This window comes from Squalius cephalus, assembly GCF_949319135.1.
Source record: "Squalius cephalus genome assembly, chromosome: 23".
Classification (NCBI taxonomy): domain Eukaryota; kingdom Metazoa; phylum Chordata; class Actinopteri; order Cypriniformes; family Leuciscidae; genus Squalius; species Squalius cephalus.
Window position 1 is genome coordinate 14,286,395 of NC_137144.1, and position 17,833 is coordinate 14,304,227.

At 40.9% G+C, this 17,833-nt stretch overlaps 2 protein-coding genes across 2 annotated transcripts in view; one reads left to right on the plus strand and one right to left on the minus strand.

Moving 5' to 3' along the window:
• ca12 (carbonic anhydrase XII) overlaps positions 1-17,833 on the plus strand; it is a 127,145-nt gene that overhangs the window by 57,325 nt on the left and 51,987 nt on the right. The window lies entirely within an intron of this gene.
• Positions 1,341-10,951, minus strand: fbxl22 (F-box and leucine-rich repeat protein 22). The gene is made up of 2 exons (XM_079860227.1): positions 10,490-10,951; positions 1,341-4,704 (listed from the first exon to the last, which is right to left on the minus strand). Exons 1-2 carry the CDS (start codon positions 10,945-10,947, stop codon positions 4,356-4,358), a joined length of 807 nt encoding a protein of 268 aa, XP_079716353.1. The 5' UTR covers positions 10,948-10,951; the 3' UTR covers positions 1,341-4,355.

Consider the following 17,833-nt stretch of genomic DNA (forward strand, 5'->3'; position numbering starts at 1 on the left):
AAAATGTCTATATTGTCAATTGTGTATGTATGAAGCACAGCTCACACAGAAGTCACTTTCAGACCAAGCAGCTTTCTGTCAACTTGATGCAAAATCTGTGTGGAAAATCTTTATCACTCAAGCGAAATTCCAAATTGCATGGATTCCTATTGAAACGACGTTTTTTTTTTATTTGCCGAACAATGGTAAATTGTTAAAAAAAAAAAAAAAAAAAAAAAAGAATAAAATAAATAAAATAAAATGTACAATATGACAATTTTAATGTAGATCCTTAAGGCACAGCAGCTAAAAATACATCTCACATTTTATGAATCCCAACAGACCTGCTAAATCCCTGGTAATGTGCATTGCAGGACATGAGAGATGCAGTAGGAGTGGCTATGGATGTGCGCTGGGGTCTAAAAGAGAAGCCAGCGCACCAGCAACCATTCCTGGATGACATAAATCAACTCCCCCTCCCCTTCTTTTCCGCTCAGCCTGTGAATTTCACTACAACGTGACTTCCCTCCCACAGTTTTTACGAAACAGCTCGTGGCCTGAGCTGCCTTTGCATTCCTCCACCCAGAGGGAGAGAAAGAGAAGGAAAGAGACTGCATGCTGTACATGTATGTGCAGATCTTATGTCACAACTTGCCCATGTGCTTCAGTCAAACCAATAAACATCCAGTAGAATTTATTACCCTCTGCAGCTTGTTTTATCACTTTCCTCATAACCTTACGTTCGGTTTATATGGCATATGAGAGCTAGCAAGCGAGGACAGGCATATGTACAACATGTGATGTTCTTTCAGAAATGAGGAGATGTCTGGGTGGTGCTTTGGGTCTATACGCAAACATACATCACAGGCCAAAAACGTGAGGGAATGTAATTCACCCGAGACATTGCATAAATGCATAAATGTCACTTATACAGTGACCTGGTTTCCCATCAAATGCATACTTTTCTGGCTTACATATACACTGCTGTTGGTCAAGAACTGTTTAGAACTGACACGTGGAGACTCTAAGGTTGATGCAGACTAATAATTCATTTCTATATGCAGCCTGAAGGAAACTGGCTCTTATATGGTCTTAAGGATCTGGCTCAACCTCATAATCCCACATGAACGATTGCATCTGGAAAAAACGGCTGTGGTGCATTTTAAGCAATTTGCTTTGAAGTTTATCTAAATTGCTGTAAGGTACTGAAGTTCTTGATCTGAGAACAAACTGTGGTTTGGACTTTTGTTTGATGAAAATCCTTTGTATTTTGACAAGAAATAGGTGCGTCCATAACTATTTAAAGTAACTTTTAAGATTATAATTGTACAGAGAAACAAGAAAAAGTCTTGCATAGTGCTGTATCGTACAAAATGAGAACTATTCGGATTTATTGAGCATTTCCTATGAATTCATTAGAGATTCCAGCGTATTGAGATTTGGGACATTTCGGGCTTACGTTCGAAAAAAGGTTGTATGGATTGAGACAACCTTCGGACTGAAACGTTAGTGTCTCAATACCTTATTTTCTCTAACAACCTTTATACGAATGCCTGATGGCCTTAAGAGAAAATGTACAGTCTTTTGAACTTCATCACGCATTATTAAACACATTAAAGGTGGCATTCAAACAAAGTTGTGGGAGTTGGAAGCATACTGTGATATTTTTGTCAGCTATTTTCTTGAAGGTCGTAAAAAAGGCAATGTATAAAGACAGCAATGATACAAACATACAAACTGCAGGTATTTGTAAGGATGTTGTCAAAGATGGCAGCGTAGTAAGACAAACCTTTTGGTCTTATACAAACTTGAACAGGCAATGTATTTAGGAAACAAGATTTCAGTTTTTTTAACTTCAGGCATTCGTACAGAAAGCACGGTGTAATAAACAACAGCATATTAATACAGCAACTTTCAGGCTCACAATCTTCATCAGGCATTCATAAGAATGTTGCATAAGACAGCAACATATTGAGACGGCTACGTTTTGAAGGTCCTTGTTGTCTCAATAAATTTACGTATGAATATATAAACTTTATGTCTGTCATTACCAATGTCTAACTCACCTGCCTTTCTCATACTGAAAAAAAATGAAACAGAACAAATAGTTCTTGTGATGTGAAGCATGTTTTATGACCTCCTCAGAGATTGTGTTTGCCCATAGTAGACTTCACAGATGAGATGCTTTACAACTGTAACCTCAGCAACACAAACCCGTGTAGCTTCAGGCAAATCACACACATTATAGGCCCATTGCTGTCTACAGCCAATCAACACCAACCTTAAAGTTGCCCATGGGTGTTAACTAGTTCTCAGGTTTGAGAAAAAGAAGGTCTACACTCTGGCAATAACAACTTTTTACAGTTTCTTGGCTTCACTTGCTAATTGCTTAAATGTGATCGTGCATATAAATAGTGGCTAATGTTTTCAGCCTTTCTAAATCTGTTGGCTGGATCCTTGATGTTATCAAACGCTAACTGGATTGCATAACCACTTGGAGTGGATTGACATCCACAACAAAGAAATACCTGATTTAGGCAATCACAGCATGCTGACCATGTTTTGCGGCTCATTTAACCTCTCAAAGTCTTACGAAATATCACTGCTTGATTTCATGAGGCCCGGGACAATAGTTTTATGGGTGAACCGTAAGTCACAGGCCCTCGTCGTCATCCTCCACCGATGATTATGGTCATGGGAATTATTGTAAAGTATTGATTGGACAAACGTTATCTAAGCATCTCCATTTGTAACACAATAACAGACATTTTTTTTACAACGATAACTGATTTTTTTCTTCTTCAGACATTTACTAATGTAACTTGACAAGTACAAAACATAGAGCGAGAGTTGGAAAGATATACTGATAACAAGAATGAGAGAGAAAGAAAAAATGATCCCAATATTATGTCACCCTCCAGCCTTCAATCCATTGCAGAGAACATCCTGTGGAGAACGTTGGCTGTAAAACAAGGGACTTTCTGTTAAGACTCATTAAAAATGATTTTATCTAAATTTATCTCCAATAATATCACAGGCTAAGGACAGAATGTGTGATTGTTCTTCATACAGTCTTGATGAATGCCCTGAGGGTTTGAGGAAACTATACTTGTGTTTGCTGGATTGCATGCACTTGAAAAAGGTCAAACAGGCACAAGAGAGGAAGAACAAATTCTGTAACTCCAAGCGGCAAGAACAAATATTTTTGCTGCAATTACGATGCAAAATAGTGTGATCACGTGGACAACACAGACACTGGCCAACCTACTTCCACACTCCACAGCTCTTACATAATGGCTTTCTAATCACAACGTTGGAAGACTTCCAACATGGCCTCAAATAACTCTGTGCAGGCATTAGGTCATAAATCTCTTCATCAATGGTTCATCAAGTTCTTACATCGAAGTGCATAGTCTTAATGTACAGGAATTATGCAGTACATAAAAAAGGTTTTAGAAAAAGATACGAATAAAACAACGAAAACAAACATTATTTTACTAAGCAAATTGATTGTTAGATCATTCTGCTAGAAAATACAGTAGTTGATATATGTAAACTGAAGTTTGGTCTCTATGGGTAGCTATACCGCATGTTTTGGTATGGCTGAAACGCTGTGTTGATCAATCAGCAACCAGGACTGGAACGGTTTTCTAATATAAGATAAATGAATTTGCATAACGAAATAAAGTTTTATAGGAGCAATATGGCATTAAAGGCCATGGTGTATTATGAAAATAGCCCTAGTTCCTAACATGATATGATTCACAATATGACTATATTCACAATACAGCCTCACACACCTTATTGCTTAATAAAAGTCATGCAGCAAGGCTGTAAACCTGTGCTCGGTCAAATATTGTTCTTGCATAACTAGGAGGAAGTCCAAAACCCATAATGAGAATAACCAACTATGACTTGTTCCAGAACAAACCTTGATTATGCAAGCAAAAACAAGCTGTGCTTTTAAGAAATACTGCAAATGTTTTATAATCAAAACCTAAGATTTGGTTGAAATGTGTGGATTGGGCCGCTGCCTTGCATATTGAATACTTAGTCTTTGTACTGTGTACTTGACCGGGGAGTCATTTCATGGAGCCAAATGGACAAACAAACAAATGAAAAACAACCCATGACAGCAAAGGTACAAAAAAAATTGTTTGAAATGAGAATGCTGATCAAATAAACACAGAAAATTCAAATGAAATGAAAACTGTGTGTCACGGAAACTTTTGAAATGGCAAAATAAGGAATTACAAGAGAAACCCCAAGTGTAACATCAATATCAGTAGTGAGATAAAAAATAAGACATTTGTAATAGTACTGGGCAATGTTGTGAACCTCAATTTGACATGAAGTCTCTAGGTAGCTTCTAGCTGTCAGGAGAAGATCAAGAACTTCTGCAGAGCTCTCCTGATCTGTGTTTTCTCCTCAGGCTTGCTGTCTGGAATCATATCTGCACTGTGTAATGCGCTCAGGTGCACTTCTGGTCTCTTGTCTCTGACGTCCTGCAGCCCTGCCTGGGTCACGTTCCGACAGAAGTCCACCCTCACCTCTGTGAGACTTTTACCGTGGTCCACCACAGCCTGGAGGACGGAGTCAGTCATCCGAGCGCAGTTTTCTAGGCTAAGGCTATCTAGCCTCCTGCAGCTTTGTAGCACGTCGATGACATTGTGGTCCGTAATGTGTCCGCATCCAGACAGAGTCAGCGAGACTAGATTCGGACACCTAAAGAAACAAGAAGCAGAATTTCTCATGCTAAATGACAGAAATAACAAGTAATATTTATAATTTGATAATAATACAAAAGAGCGATATGCAGTGCATACATGTGTGCTTGCTATTTGTCTGGAAAAATAGATTTAAATAGTGAATTATCGAGTAACGAACAAGTGCCCGTTAAAGTGTGTAATTTCTGTGCTGCTATTTTTTCAAACAGGTTTCCCTAAACACTCCCTTTGTATGTGAATGGTCAATTAAACTGATAGCCCCCCTCCCAAACTCATGCTATTGGTTGATCCCGTGTTGCTATGCAGGCTGGTCGGGATTTTCAAACAAATAGCAATGTTTTGAACTATTCCAGTGGTCTCTCTGCATATTATACTAGGATAGAAGAAAGTAATTAAAGAAAACATTGTGTGACAGAACTTAAGTAAATTAATAATTTGCTACGCTCATATTAGAAGCGCCAAAACCATTCGAACGTTTTCTGAACGATCCCCTGTCATGCCATTGGTAAAACAAAAACTTAGCTCCGCCCCCAAATCAACCCCATTGGTTGAGTCAGTGTTGCCATGTCTTGCTCAAAAGAAATGTTTTAAAAACACCACAAAGGATTCAACAATGACTAACTTGCACTTGTACACTGCACATTACAGTTGGATAGAAGAAAGTAATTTTACAAAAAACTTGGATAGAAGAAAGTAATTTAACGAAAAAAGCTGCATTGTGTGGTACAGAACTTAAGAAAATGATTCATCTAATTGGTTAAGATCTTATTAATTGCACAGCATTATAAATAAAATCAACAGCATTCAAACAGGTCTCCTGAATGCTCCCCCATCTGCCATTGGTCAAACAAACAGATAGCTCCACCCCAATACTCACCCCATTAGTTGAGCCAGTGTTGCCGTGTCAGGCTGGTCGGAATTCTCTGTTACGGTTTTGAAAACAGAGACAGAATACTTTGGGGGGGTGGGGGATTAGTTAAACATCTTAGTTAGTATTGCCATATTAATCATCTCAGCATGTCTTGACATATTAATCTGGAACCAAAGAAAGTATTTTCATTTTTTTTTAAAAGACAGCTTTAAGTGACTAGACAGTGAGAAATATGATATGAATTTCACAAATGTAAACAGCCGCCAAAGATTAACTGGCTGGAAAACGCACTAGTTTACTGCATTGTGAATGCTTTTTATTCCTCGGGGGACACATGAAGTGGTAGACTGTATAATAAACGTGCCATGCTGTCAAAAACTGTAACTCAAAACTGTTTAGGCAGTAATTTATGTGGCACCACCAGGCATTTGCATGGTATTATACCAAGCATACCTGTAGCATAACAAAAACCATTCCCCAAGTCAGTGTTTGCGGCATCAGCTGTTTTTGCCACATAAACACAGCTGGTGCTCTTGTAAAATCGCACCAGCTGAAAGCCGAGCCATTTCCCATGCCCACACCAGTGAGCTCGGGCAACAGGAACCTTCTGTACTGGCTTCTGGAGAGTGGCCCTTCTGTGTGTCCGTGTTTCTCCTCTGCTGCAGCCTGCTGGTGGACTCACACTGGGTCAACACTCACACACGCTCACATGGAGCGAGTTAATGGCTGTAGCTTTGAGATGTCATTCACGTTTACTGATGCAGATTATATAAACTCTTACATAATCTTACCATTTAACCACATGTGAGACCGGCACATTCCAGCCGCCTGTAAGTGTAATGCCCCAATAACCCTGGCCATGGGGCAGATCTCACGCTACACGTGCCATTGCTTTCATCATCACAGACGGCCATCTGTGACACAGACGGTCTGATAAAGGGATCAACGGGAGAGGAAGGATGAGACAGGCTCACAAGAATTCGAAGCCTCAGGGATCGGTTGGTTTGACAGTTTCTGCTGGAGCAGCTTTCAGCCATTGTGTTTGAGCGGGAGGAGTTTTCAGAGCTGGCCAGATGAAGTAAACACACTAGATATATGCGTCGCATCATCTCCGGTTACATAAGCACGTCTTCCTCTCGTGGCTCCGCCCTTCTCTTGTGCAGATGTTTAGTTTGTTTTTTTTGTTTTTTAAGGACAGATTTCCATGAAACAGGCTTTTTTTTGTTTTGTAATGAAAAATTAACAAAGACTCAACAAAGTTTTATTTTACTTCTGAGAATGAGTGTGAAGGTTTCTCCATGAGGACGTGGCCTCTATATACATCCCACACGTGGCAGGACGTACGATTTACCAGGAATTCAATCTAATGCTTTTTCTTTGAACTCAAAAGTCATCACAGTGACAGTAGTCTTCCTATAGGCTAATGTCTCTCTCGGGACACTCTGAGGGTGTGTCTAGGGCCAAAGGACTGAGTCTAGAGACTTATTTTCCCTGAAGCGGCAATAATGATCGGTCTGCGCCAAGAACATCAACAGAAAAAGTCTCACACAGCACATGGATGTGGTCAGATGTAGTTACGTTCTTCATTTTCTTTAATTTTTCATTTCTATTAGCCTGTTTGGATAAATGGTGTTATTCATCATGTGCAATATCCATAACAAATTATTTGTTGTGGAGCCAAAGGTCTAAGCCATCAGATCGTTGAAACGATTTTTTTAGTGTTAGCATTTTTGGCCATGAAAATTTCTGAATTCGGTTCTGAATTTTAGTGGACGGCAACAGTAAGTTGCACTAGGTGTTCAAGAAAGAGAGATAAAGCAATGTTTTATTTGAAGAATAAAACTAGATCCCTACTTGAACTTAATGACACCAAGACTTCCTATTCCCAGTGTTTTATAAAAATATCCTGCAGCTGAAATATATTGCCACAATGGCGTCAGTCAGTGTGTGTGTGTGTGTGTGTGTGTGTCTTTGAGGAAAGTGAGCGAGACACACACACACGTGCACACACAGTGCACAGTGACTGTGACGCACATGTGCATTCCACCCTCATCAACAAAGAACTGATTGTAGGCTCCACCTGCCAATGCAAATCATGAGAGGAGAGCGCACAAGGGAGGGACTTCTTTCTGCTTCTCTCCAATTTCATCATGTGTTGCTCTTTCTCTGGTCAAGGGACAACCATCATTATGCTGATGAACCCCTAATGTAAAATCTTTTTTTTTTTTTTTACCCCTAAAGAATCCTCTCAAGAACCCTCAACAACCATCTTGAGTTGCATTGGATCTTTGGATAATTGTGTTCCCTGATGTCATAAGAGAACCTTAGAATGATCTGGTTCTTGTGTTCTAATTCTTTAGACAGACCAAAAAGTAACATGCTTATCTGAAGAACCTATAAAGAACATCAAGAACTTAATCATCAAAAAGTAACAGTATAGCCAACTCAAGAACCCTACTGATTTCATCATGTGTCATTCCATAAATCTCTGGTCAATATACATCCATATTCACACTTCTAGAAGAACTAAATAACCTAGAAACCTGCGACTGACCTGAGGAACCTATAATGTAACATAAAAAAAATAAATAAATAATAAAGTCGGCATGAAATCAAAATTGACACTATTTACTTTGTTAGCGCACATTATGAGTCTTGTGGTGAAAAATTAACCAGTGCAAGTTAATAGAAAGAAAGAAATTGTTTGTTGTGGTAATCTTTAATCTGGAATGGCGTTTCTTGTTTGATTGCGTTTTCTCATGTTTCTTGTTAAAAACTCCCCTCCAACCGTCAGTCTGCTATGAGCAAGGGATGGAGAGGAGGAGCGCTAAAATAAAACCCCAACCTCTATCAAATATTCTGTTTCACTTGGAAATACGTCACAACACTGAAGTAAAGTCAGTTGCAACTTCCAGTCCACACTAACTTTAACCTCCAAAAAAACTTTAACCACCACCTTGAGTTGACTAAATGGTTCTTCAGAAATTAAAGTGTTATTGATGTCTCATATTAACACATTCTTCAGATCAGTAAAGGCCAAGTTTGGCTCTTTTTCTGAGGGCAATGCAGAGAATTACTAAATAACCTTTTTTTAAGAGCTCTGTCAAATCACAGTTTCTGTAACTTTTTTTCTCGTAAGTGAGTTTACAGTGCAAAACAGCAGCGGGAGAAACCGCAGAGCTCCATCATGTCTCCCGTTATTATTGGCTGCCTGGAAGAGGCTGTACAGATCTGCCCTTAAAACTCCAGAGGGTAATTCAGCTGTGCACTGCATGCTACACCGCAGACCTCGTGTCAGTCAAAACTTTAGACAAACTATATTCCCAGCCTCAGCACGCTTCGAAGGCAAGCCGCATCTATCGGTGGAAGACTGTGATGACGTGCATGCTTGAGGCTAAAATGTGTTTATGATGAACTTTTAAGGAATGAAGGTTTGAGTAGATCCCCATTAGTCAGACACTGGCAGAGTTAAATGGCTACGGGAGGAACATTCATGCTGAAGTAATTTCAAGCTTTCCACCATTGATGTCTGTTCCTTGAAAAATATCACGCTACGTCCTAATGTGTCTGCGATCCTCAAAAACAAGTTTCTGAATGTTCTGTACTCATGTAAATCTTTTCAACCCATAAAAGAACCTGGTGAATGAGTAATTTGCTGCAACACACAAGAAAGTGGGCCAGTGTTGTGTTCTATTCTTCCATACATTGAGTGACAGTCCCACAGCTCCCTGTTGACTGAGGGCCTGCGGTGTGCCTGTAGCTGTGGAGTGATGGGCCAGTTGTTGCAGGCAATGCGTGAAATTTTCCAGTTGGTGTCTTTATTTCCATTTAGAATCTTTTATGTAGAGATTTAATGAATTTATTTAAGCCAGCACCTTTATTTAAGCCAAATTTATTAAGCACCTTCGTAAACCAGATTAATTCATAAACATTGAGTTGTGATTTGTTTTAAAATAGTTTTAAGATTTTGTGACTTGACAGAATTTGTGAGAACTAACTCTTCATCATTTACTCCCTCATGCTTCAAACCTGTATGACTCACTTTCATCTGTGAAACAGAAGTTGATATTTTAAAGAATGTTCATTCTACTCTTTTCCCATACAACAAAAGCAGTATGAAGTCTGAAGGAACAGAACAAAATCAGCATGACACTGAAACTGCGTTTGTTTTTTCTTTTCAATTGTGAGCGAAGCGGCTTGAATGAGAAAGAAAATGTAGGGCATGACTTGATTTTGTCCATCTGGAATTGATTGGATCGTAATTTTGCTAATTTCTGCAATCTCATGTAAAGTGATAGAAGTGATGATGTTGTGAGAGTGAGGGGATGATTTTGATTAAAATTATGCGCACAGATAAATAATTCATAATAAACACTGCAACATTGCGTTAAAAAAATAAGAATTGTAGGCTTCGATTTTATGCTGACTTTACTGACAATTTTCCCTCCGCCACAGCTTTCAAATCTCATTTGCTCTTGTGCATATCAAACTTGACAAGTCATGATAGGGTATGAAACAAAAATCAAATGTGATTTGGTGTCACTGATGTAAAACTTGTCTTTATGCACTAAGTTTGAATATATGCAAGTGCAAATGAGATTTAAACGAAAACGACTAAATTGTTGGTCTGTTCGACACACAAATCTATCATATTGCTTTTGTATGGACAACATTTACATTAATAATATTGAGGTTTTTGCACTATTTGGAGCTTGACAGAGCTCTGCATATTCTTCTTCCAATGTTTGGAATAACATGAGGATGAGTAAACGATCACAGTAACTTAATTTTGGAGTCCTTACTTTTAAGGTTACTTCATCTGTCTAAATATATCAGGGCAGAACATCTGCTTGTCCGAGATCAAGCCAATGACAAAATGAATGTTGATGCCAAGACAAACAGAAACACTCACATGTGGCAAACACGCTCCAGGAAGTCACTGACAAGGCTCTCGTGCTTTCTGCAGAGGTCTCTCTGGAACGTGGTCTTCATCCAGTCCTCGATGTTGCACACTTTGACCCTGCTCGAGTGCCAGCACACAGCCAGGTACCTTAGCGAAGAGCTCAGAACAAAGTTGTCCCTCCTTAACTCGCATGGAGACCTGAAGTGAAGTAGCGTCCACAGTTGCGGGTCCAGGAAGACCTGTCTTAGTCGTACGCAAGTCAGGGACAGGCTGCGGCGACTGTCCTTGTCTAGGTACGAAAAAAGGTGTAGCAAACACTCCTGATCTAGTTCTGTGAGATGCATAGCAAGACTGAAGACAATAACAGGCCTGCTAACAACCACAAAGCAACGAGACAACGACGAGTCTTGTGTGGCCTGGATTTGTGATTCTCCCCCAGACTGTAATCTAACTGAGGTCTTGCACATATAAGGTCGTAAGGAATGGGGGTTATTTTGGGAAGACCGCTGCAGGCACGGTCAAAAATGGAAATGTGTGAGGCACATGGACCCTCCCGGTCCATCTGTCTCTGACGCCTGGACAGGAGGCAGTGTCAGGGACGTTAAGAGTGTGGCAGCTTTTCTGTTTATCACTTGCAAGAGGCTTCATTCAGCGCCTTGCATCTTTGGGGATGGGGGATGGCGAGACACTCTTCTACACCGAGACCCCGTTTACTCCTGGTTTTGCGTGCATTTTGGTTGATAAAAGACGACACACTAGGCATGTTTACACGACAAAGATGTACTAAAAACAGAAAAGTTATTCCTTCGCGTTTTTCACATACAGGCGACAATGTTGTCAAATTGATCCCCGTTCACACGGATCCGCGAAAACGACTAAAATCACTGTATTATTCATGCCAGGCCAGTAGTTGGCGATATCACTTTGTAAAGAAACACAACGCCTAGACTTAATACGTAATACACATGTGCATAACCGTTTTCACAAATTCATGTTTTTATAGTTTACACAGAGACGATAGCGGTATTGTTTTCAAAAACTTGCGTTTTCAAGCCCCCAAAATGCCGTAGTTTAAATGAACAGCCAAACTGCATAAAAAGTTTTCCGGTTTTAGTAGAAAACGGTGTCGTGTAAACTGACCCTTAAGGTGGTCAAAGAAAACATTTGCCTATTTATCCTGTTACTCACTTGTGCTCGGGTCGACCAAAAACCAGGTATAAATGGGCCAGAGTTTCTGAAAAGGTTTTTCCAGCAACTGGAAAACTGTAGACAAAAATGCCAAAAAAATAAGATGATAATGAAAAATAACAATGACTGGATTGGTATCAAGACCTTATTTTGCTACGACATGCTTTTGATAGTTATGGAGAGACAGGATGTGATAGGAGAGAAGCAAGGGGAAAAGGATCAGGACATATTTTGACTTGAACTCGAATGTCCCTGAAGCAATGTGTCAGAGCGCAACCCACAAGACTAAGGGTACATTTACACAACAACGAAATGCTTAAAACGGATAACTTCTTCCTTTGAGTTTTCTGCGTACAGACGACACCATTGTCAAAACGATCCCCATTCACACTGATCCACGAAAACGAATCCATCCATTAGATGGCGATGAAACACTTAGTCTATAGACTAAACACGTAATACGCATGTGCATGACGTCATCGTCTTCAGAGATTCGCGTTTTCGCTGTTTACACTGAGACTGAAATGCAAAAGTTTGCGTTTTCAGACACCCAAAACGCTGTTGTCGTGTAAATGAACGGCCAAAACGCATAGTTTTGTAAACAACCCATAGACACCAGAATTGCATTCCGTTTCCATCTTGCATTTACACAAAAGCCTCTCCAGTAATTTGTCCTCAAATTTCCAGAATTTGAGTGTAAACGTAAGTCGCCTTGTTTTCAAATTTTTCAGTCAAAAGTTTTAACATACCTTAATGAATGTGAATATATTTCTAACAATACTGTAGATAAAGTAATTTTGCGGCACCAAATGAAATGACAAAGATTACGATGCGCCTTGTCATCTGCCATTGGTCAGACAAACAGATACCCACATCTATCTTACACCATTGGTTGAGACAAGATTGCTGTGTCAGACTAGTCAGAAGCCTCAAATAAACAATGTTTAGGGGGGGGGGGGGGGAAGGAAGGCATTAGTTTTTGGCAACATGTCAAAAAAAAAGTACAGAGTGAGCTGCAGTCCTGCACGTTTTGCGCGCACTGAACAAAGTGTACTTCTAAATTAGCAAGGCTAGCATTCCTGCCCCTTACTGGAATTATCTAGACGATATCTACTACACTTGATATGTCATTTGCCAATACCACCTGCCATCATTAGGTGAATCACAGAGGACCTGGCAAATCTTTTTCCAAGTAAAGTGCGATTTCAGTCTGTAACATTTGAGTCATTTTCAATGAGTCATCATGACATACCGCGACTGACGCAGTGGCACTTGATAACACAAGCAACGTGATCTTATTGGCAGCTGTGACCTAACAGGAGAGGAGAGAGAGAGAGAGAGAGAGAGAGAGAGAGAGAGAGAGAGAGAGAGAGAGAGAGAGAGAGAGAGAGAGAGAGAGAGAGAGAGAGAGAGAGAGAGAGTTGTTGTCCTTTCTAAAGTGTGACAGCTTCAGACAGACACCTGTGTGCAGCTGTTCCTCACCTGTTCTTCGCTTGCACGTGGCGTGTGGGGAAGTCCCAGTGTGCGTGTGTCCCCGGGAGTGTGTGTGTGGGTGGCAACAATTGATAGAAGAAGTGAGGAGGAAGGAAAAGAAATACTCACAATGGGAACAATGCACACCCTCATACGCTGTTGTTTTGGAGCGCTTTACGTCATTAAAAACCATTCAGCATTTACATTTCACAGTGGGTGACACTGTAAGTGGTCATTTGAAAAAAAAATTATAGAGTACTAGTGTACTTGCAACTATATTTCAAGCGAGAATAAGGAGAAAGCTACTCCACCTGGAGCAATTACATGGGCAGAACAGAGGAAAGAAAAGCAATCCTGTACATTGTGACACTGAACACACACCCATATGAGAGAACAGTGTGTACCAGAATCATTCAACCCAATGCGAGCAAATTGCGGCATGTCCTTTTGTATACAAATTATGTAAGTTAACTAAACTTGAAAAGTTTCAAATGTTCTTCATTCCTGGTCACATATGCCCAGGTTAACATTGAGATCAATGTATTTTTAACCTAATATTTTATCATCAAATACATATCTTTTATCATAGATTTAAATATTAATAATATTTTACTCACGCGTGTCGTAGAATTGATTACACTGGAAAGGGATTGACAATGCAAGACTTTGTATTTACGACATATATTTAAATATGGCGCATTTTTAGATTTACTTCCTCTAGGATTTTTTTTTTTTTTTTTCATTATTAACAGATTATGATCTATTAATTTTTACCCTATTTGCAATGACTGATATGGAAGTGGGGCATAGCTAGTCCCAGCATAAGCCGACACACCCACGGACCATCTGACGCATATTAGCACACAAAAAATGCCAAGCACTTCCTCTATTTGGCAAGCTATTCTGATTGGCTCGGTTCGCACAACTTCTGGAAACAAAATCATGTTAACAGAAGAATGAATCACTGGATTTCATCTTCACCCAGTCCTAAATAGTACCAAAATGAATGTTTGGTCCTTTTATGTCAATCAGAACCAGGGTTGTAATATTTAAAGGGATAGTTCACACTCAAATTTGAAAATTCTAATGAATTACTAATCCTCATGTCGTTCCAAACCCGTAAGACTTCCGTTTATCGTCAGAACACAAAGGAAGATCTTTTTGATGAAATTGAGAGCTTTCTGTACTCTCCAGACAGCTACGCAACGGACACTTTGACGCTTCAAAAAAAGTTCATAGAGATCGTAAAATTGATCCATATGAGTTGAGCGGTTTAGTCCAAATTTTCTGACTTGATCGCTATATTTGATGAACTTATGTGCTTTTATTCACATACAAACATTTATTAACTAAGATGGAAGTTCAAGCATGTTCGCTTGAACCAATGAGGCTCATTCTCATGTTACACAGCACGTTTGAGCTTCAGCAAGAACCAATGTAGTTCATTCTCATGTTACGCAGCACGTTTGAGCTTCAGCAAGAACCAATGAGGTTCATTCTGGTGTTACGCAGCACGTTTGAGCTTCAGCAAGAACCAATGTAGTTCATTCTCATGTTACGCAGCACGTTTGAGCTTCTGCAAGAACTAATGAGGTTCATTCTCGTGTTACACAGCACGTTTGAGCTTCAGCAAGAACCAATGAGGTTCATTCTCGTGTTTCACGCAACACGAGCTTCAACAAGAACTAATGAGGTTCATTCTCGTGTTACACAGCACGTTTGAGCTTCAGCAAGAACCAATGAGGTTCATTCTCGTGTAACGCAGCACGTTTGAGCTTCAGCAAGAACCAATGAGGTTCATTCTCGTGTTACGCAGCAAGTTTGAGCTTCAGCAAGAACCAATGTAGTTCATTCTCATGTTACGCAGCACGTTTGAGCTTCAGCAAGAACCAATGAGGTTCATTCTCGTGTTTCACGCAACACGAGCTTCAACAAGAACTAATGAGGTTCATTCTCGTGTTACACAGCACGTTTGAGCTTCAGCAAGAACCAATGAGGTTCATTCTCGTGTAACGCAGCACGTTTGAGCTTCACCAAGAACCATTGAGGTTCATTCTCGTGTTTCACGCAACACGAGCTTCAACAAGAACCAATGAGGTTCATTCTCGTGTTACGCAGCACGTTTGAGCTTCAGCAAAAACCATTGAGGTTCATTCTCGTGTTACGCAGCACGTTTGAGCTTCAGCAAGAACCAATGAGGTTAATTCTCGTGTTACGCAGCACATTTGAGCTTCAGCAAGAACCAATGAGGTTCATTCTCGTGTTACGCAGCACATTTGAGCTTCAGCAAGAACCAATGAGGTTCATTCTCGTGTTACACAGCACATTTGAGCTTCAGCAAGAACCAATGTGGTTCATTCTCGTGTTACGCAGCACATTTGAGCTTCAGCAAGAACCAATGAGGTTCATTCTCGTGTTACGCAGCACGTTTGAGCTTCAGCAAGAACCAATGTGGTTCATTCTCGTGTTACACAGCACATTTGAGCTTCAGCAAGAACCAATGAGGTTCATTCTCGTGTTACGCAGCACGTTTGAGCTTCAGCAAGAACCAATGTGGTTCATTCTCGTGTTACGCAGCACATTTGAGCTTCAGCAAGAACCAATGAGGTTCATTCTCGTGTTACGCAGCACGTTTGAGCTTCAGCAAAAACCATTGAGGTTCATTCTCGTGTTACGCAGCACGTTTGAGCTTCAGCAAAAACCATTGAGGTTCATTCTCGTGTTACGCAGCACGTTTGAGCTTCAGCAAGAACCAATGAGGTTCATTCTCGTGTTACGCAGCACGTTTGAGCTTCAGCAAGAACCAATGAGGTTCATTCTCGTGTTACGCAGCACGTTTGAGCTTCAGCAAGAACCAATGAGGTTCATTCTCGTGTTACGCAGCACGTTTGAGCTTCAGCAAGAACCAATGAGGTTCATTCTCGCGTGACGCAGCACGTTTGAGCTTCAGCAAGAACCAATGAGGTTCATTCTCGTGTTACGCAGCACGTTTGAGCTTCAGCAAGAACCAATGAGGTTCATTCTCGCGTGACGCAGCACGTTTGAGCTTCAGCAAGAACCAATGAGGTTCATTCTCGCGTGACGCAGCACGTTTGAGCTTCAGCAAGAACCAATGAGGTTCATTCTCGCGTGACGCAGCACGTTTGAGCTTCAGCAAGAACCAATGAGGTTCATTCTCGTGTTACGCAGCTCGTTTGAGCTTCAGCAAGAACCAATGAGGTTCATTCTCGTGTTACGCAGCACGTTTGAGCTTCAGCAAGAACCAATGTGGTTCATTCTCGTGTTACGCAGCACGTTTGAGCTTCAGCAAGAACCAATGAGGTTCATTCTCGTGTTACGCAGCACGTTTGAGCTTCAGCAAGAACCAATGTGGTTCATTCTCGTGTTACGCAGCACGTTTGAGCTTCAGCAAGAACCAATGTGGTTCATTCTCGTGTTACGCAGCATGTTTGAGCTTCAGCAAGAACCAATGAGGTTCATTCTCGCGTGACGCAGCATGTTTGAGCTTCAGCAAAAACCAGTGAGGTTCATTCTCGCGTTACGCAGCACGTTTGAGCTTCAGCAAAAACCAGTGAGGTTCATTCTCGTGTTACGCAGCACGTTTGAGCTTCAGCAAGAACCAATGAGGTTCATTCTCGTGTTACGCAGCACGTTTGAGCTTCAGCAAGAACCAATGAGGTTCATTCTCGTGTTACGCAGCACGTTTGAGCTTCAGCAAGAACCAATGAGGTTCATTCTCCTGTTACGCAGCACGTTTGAGCTTCAGCAAGAACCAATGAGGTTCATTCTCGTGTTACGCAGCACGTTTGAGCTTCAGCAAGAACCAATGAGGTTCATTCTCGTGTTACGCAGCACGTTTGAGCTTCAGCAAGAACCAATGAGGTTCATTCTCCTGTTACGCAGCACGTTTAAGCTTCAGCAAGAACCAATGAGGTTCATTCTCGTGTTACGCAGCACGTTTGAGCTTCAGCAAGAACCAATGTGGTTCATTCTCGTGTTACGCAGCACGTTTGAGCTTCAGCAAGAACCAATGTGGTTCATTCTCGTGTTACGCAGCACGTTTGAGCTTCAGCAAGAACCAATGAGGTTCATTCTCGCGTGACGCAGCATGTTTGAGCTTCAGCAAAAACCAGTGAGGTTCATTCTCGCGTTACGCAGCACGTTTGAGCTTCAGCAAGAACCAGTGAGGTTCATTCTCGCGTTACGCAGCACGTTTGAGCTTCAGCAAGAACCAATGAGGTTCATTCTCGTGTTACGCAGCACGTTTAAGCTTCAGCAAGAACCAGTGAGGTTCATTCTGGTGTAACGCAGCACGTTTGAGCTTCAGCAAGAACCAATGAGGTTCATTCTCGTGTTACGCAGCACGTTTGAGCTTCAACAAGAACCAGTGAGGTTCATTCTGGTGTAACGCAGCACGTTTGAGCTTCAACAAGAACCAATGAGGTTCATTCTCGTGTTACGCAGCACGTTTGAGCTTCAGCAAGAACCAATGAGGTTCATTCTCGTGTTACGCAGCACGTTTGAGCTTCAGCAAAAACCATTGAGGTTCATTCTCGCGTTAAGCAGCACGTTTGAGCTTCAGCAAGAACCATTGAGGTTCATTCTCGCGTGACGCAGCACGTTTGAGCTTCAGCAAGAACCATTGAGGTTCATTCTCGTGTTACGCAGCACGTTTGAGCTTCAGCAAGAACC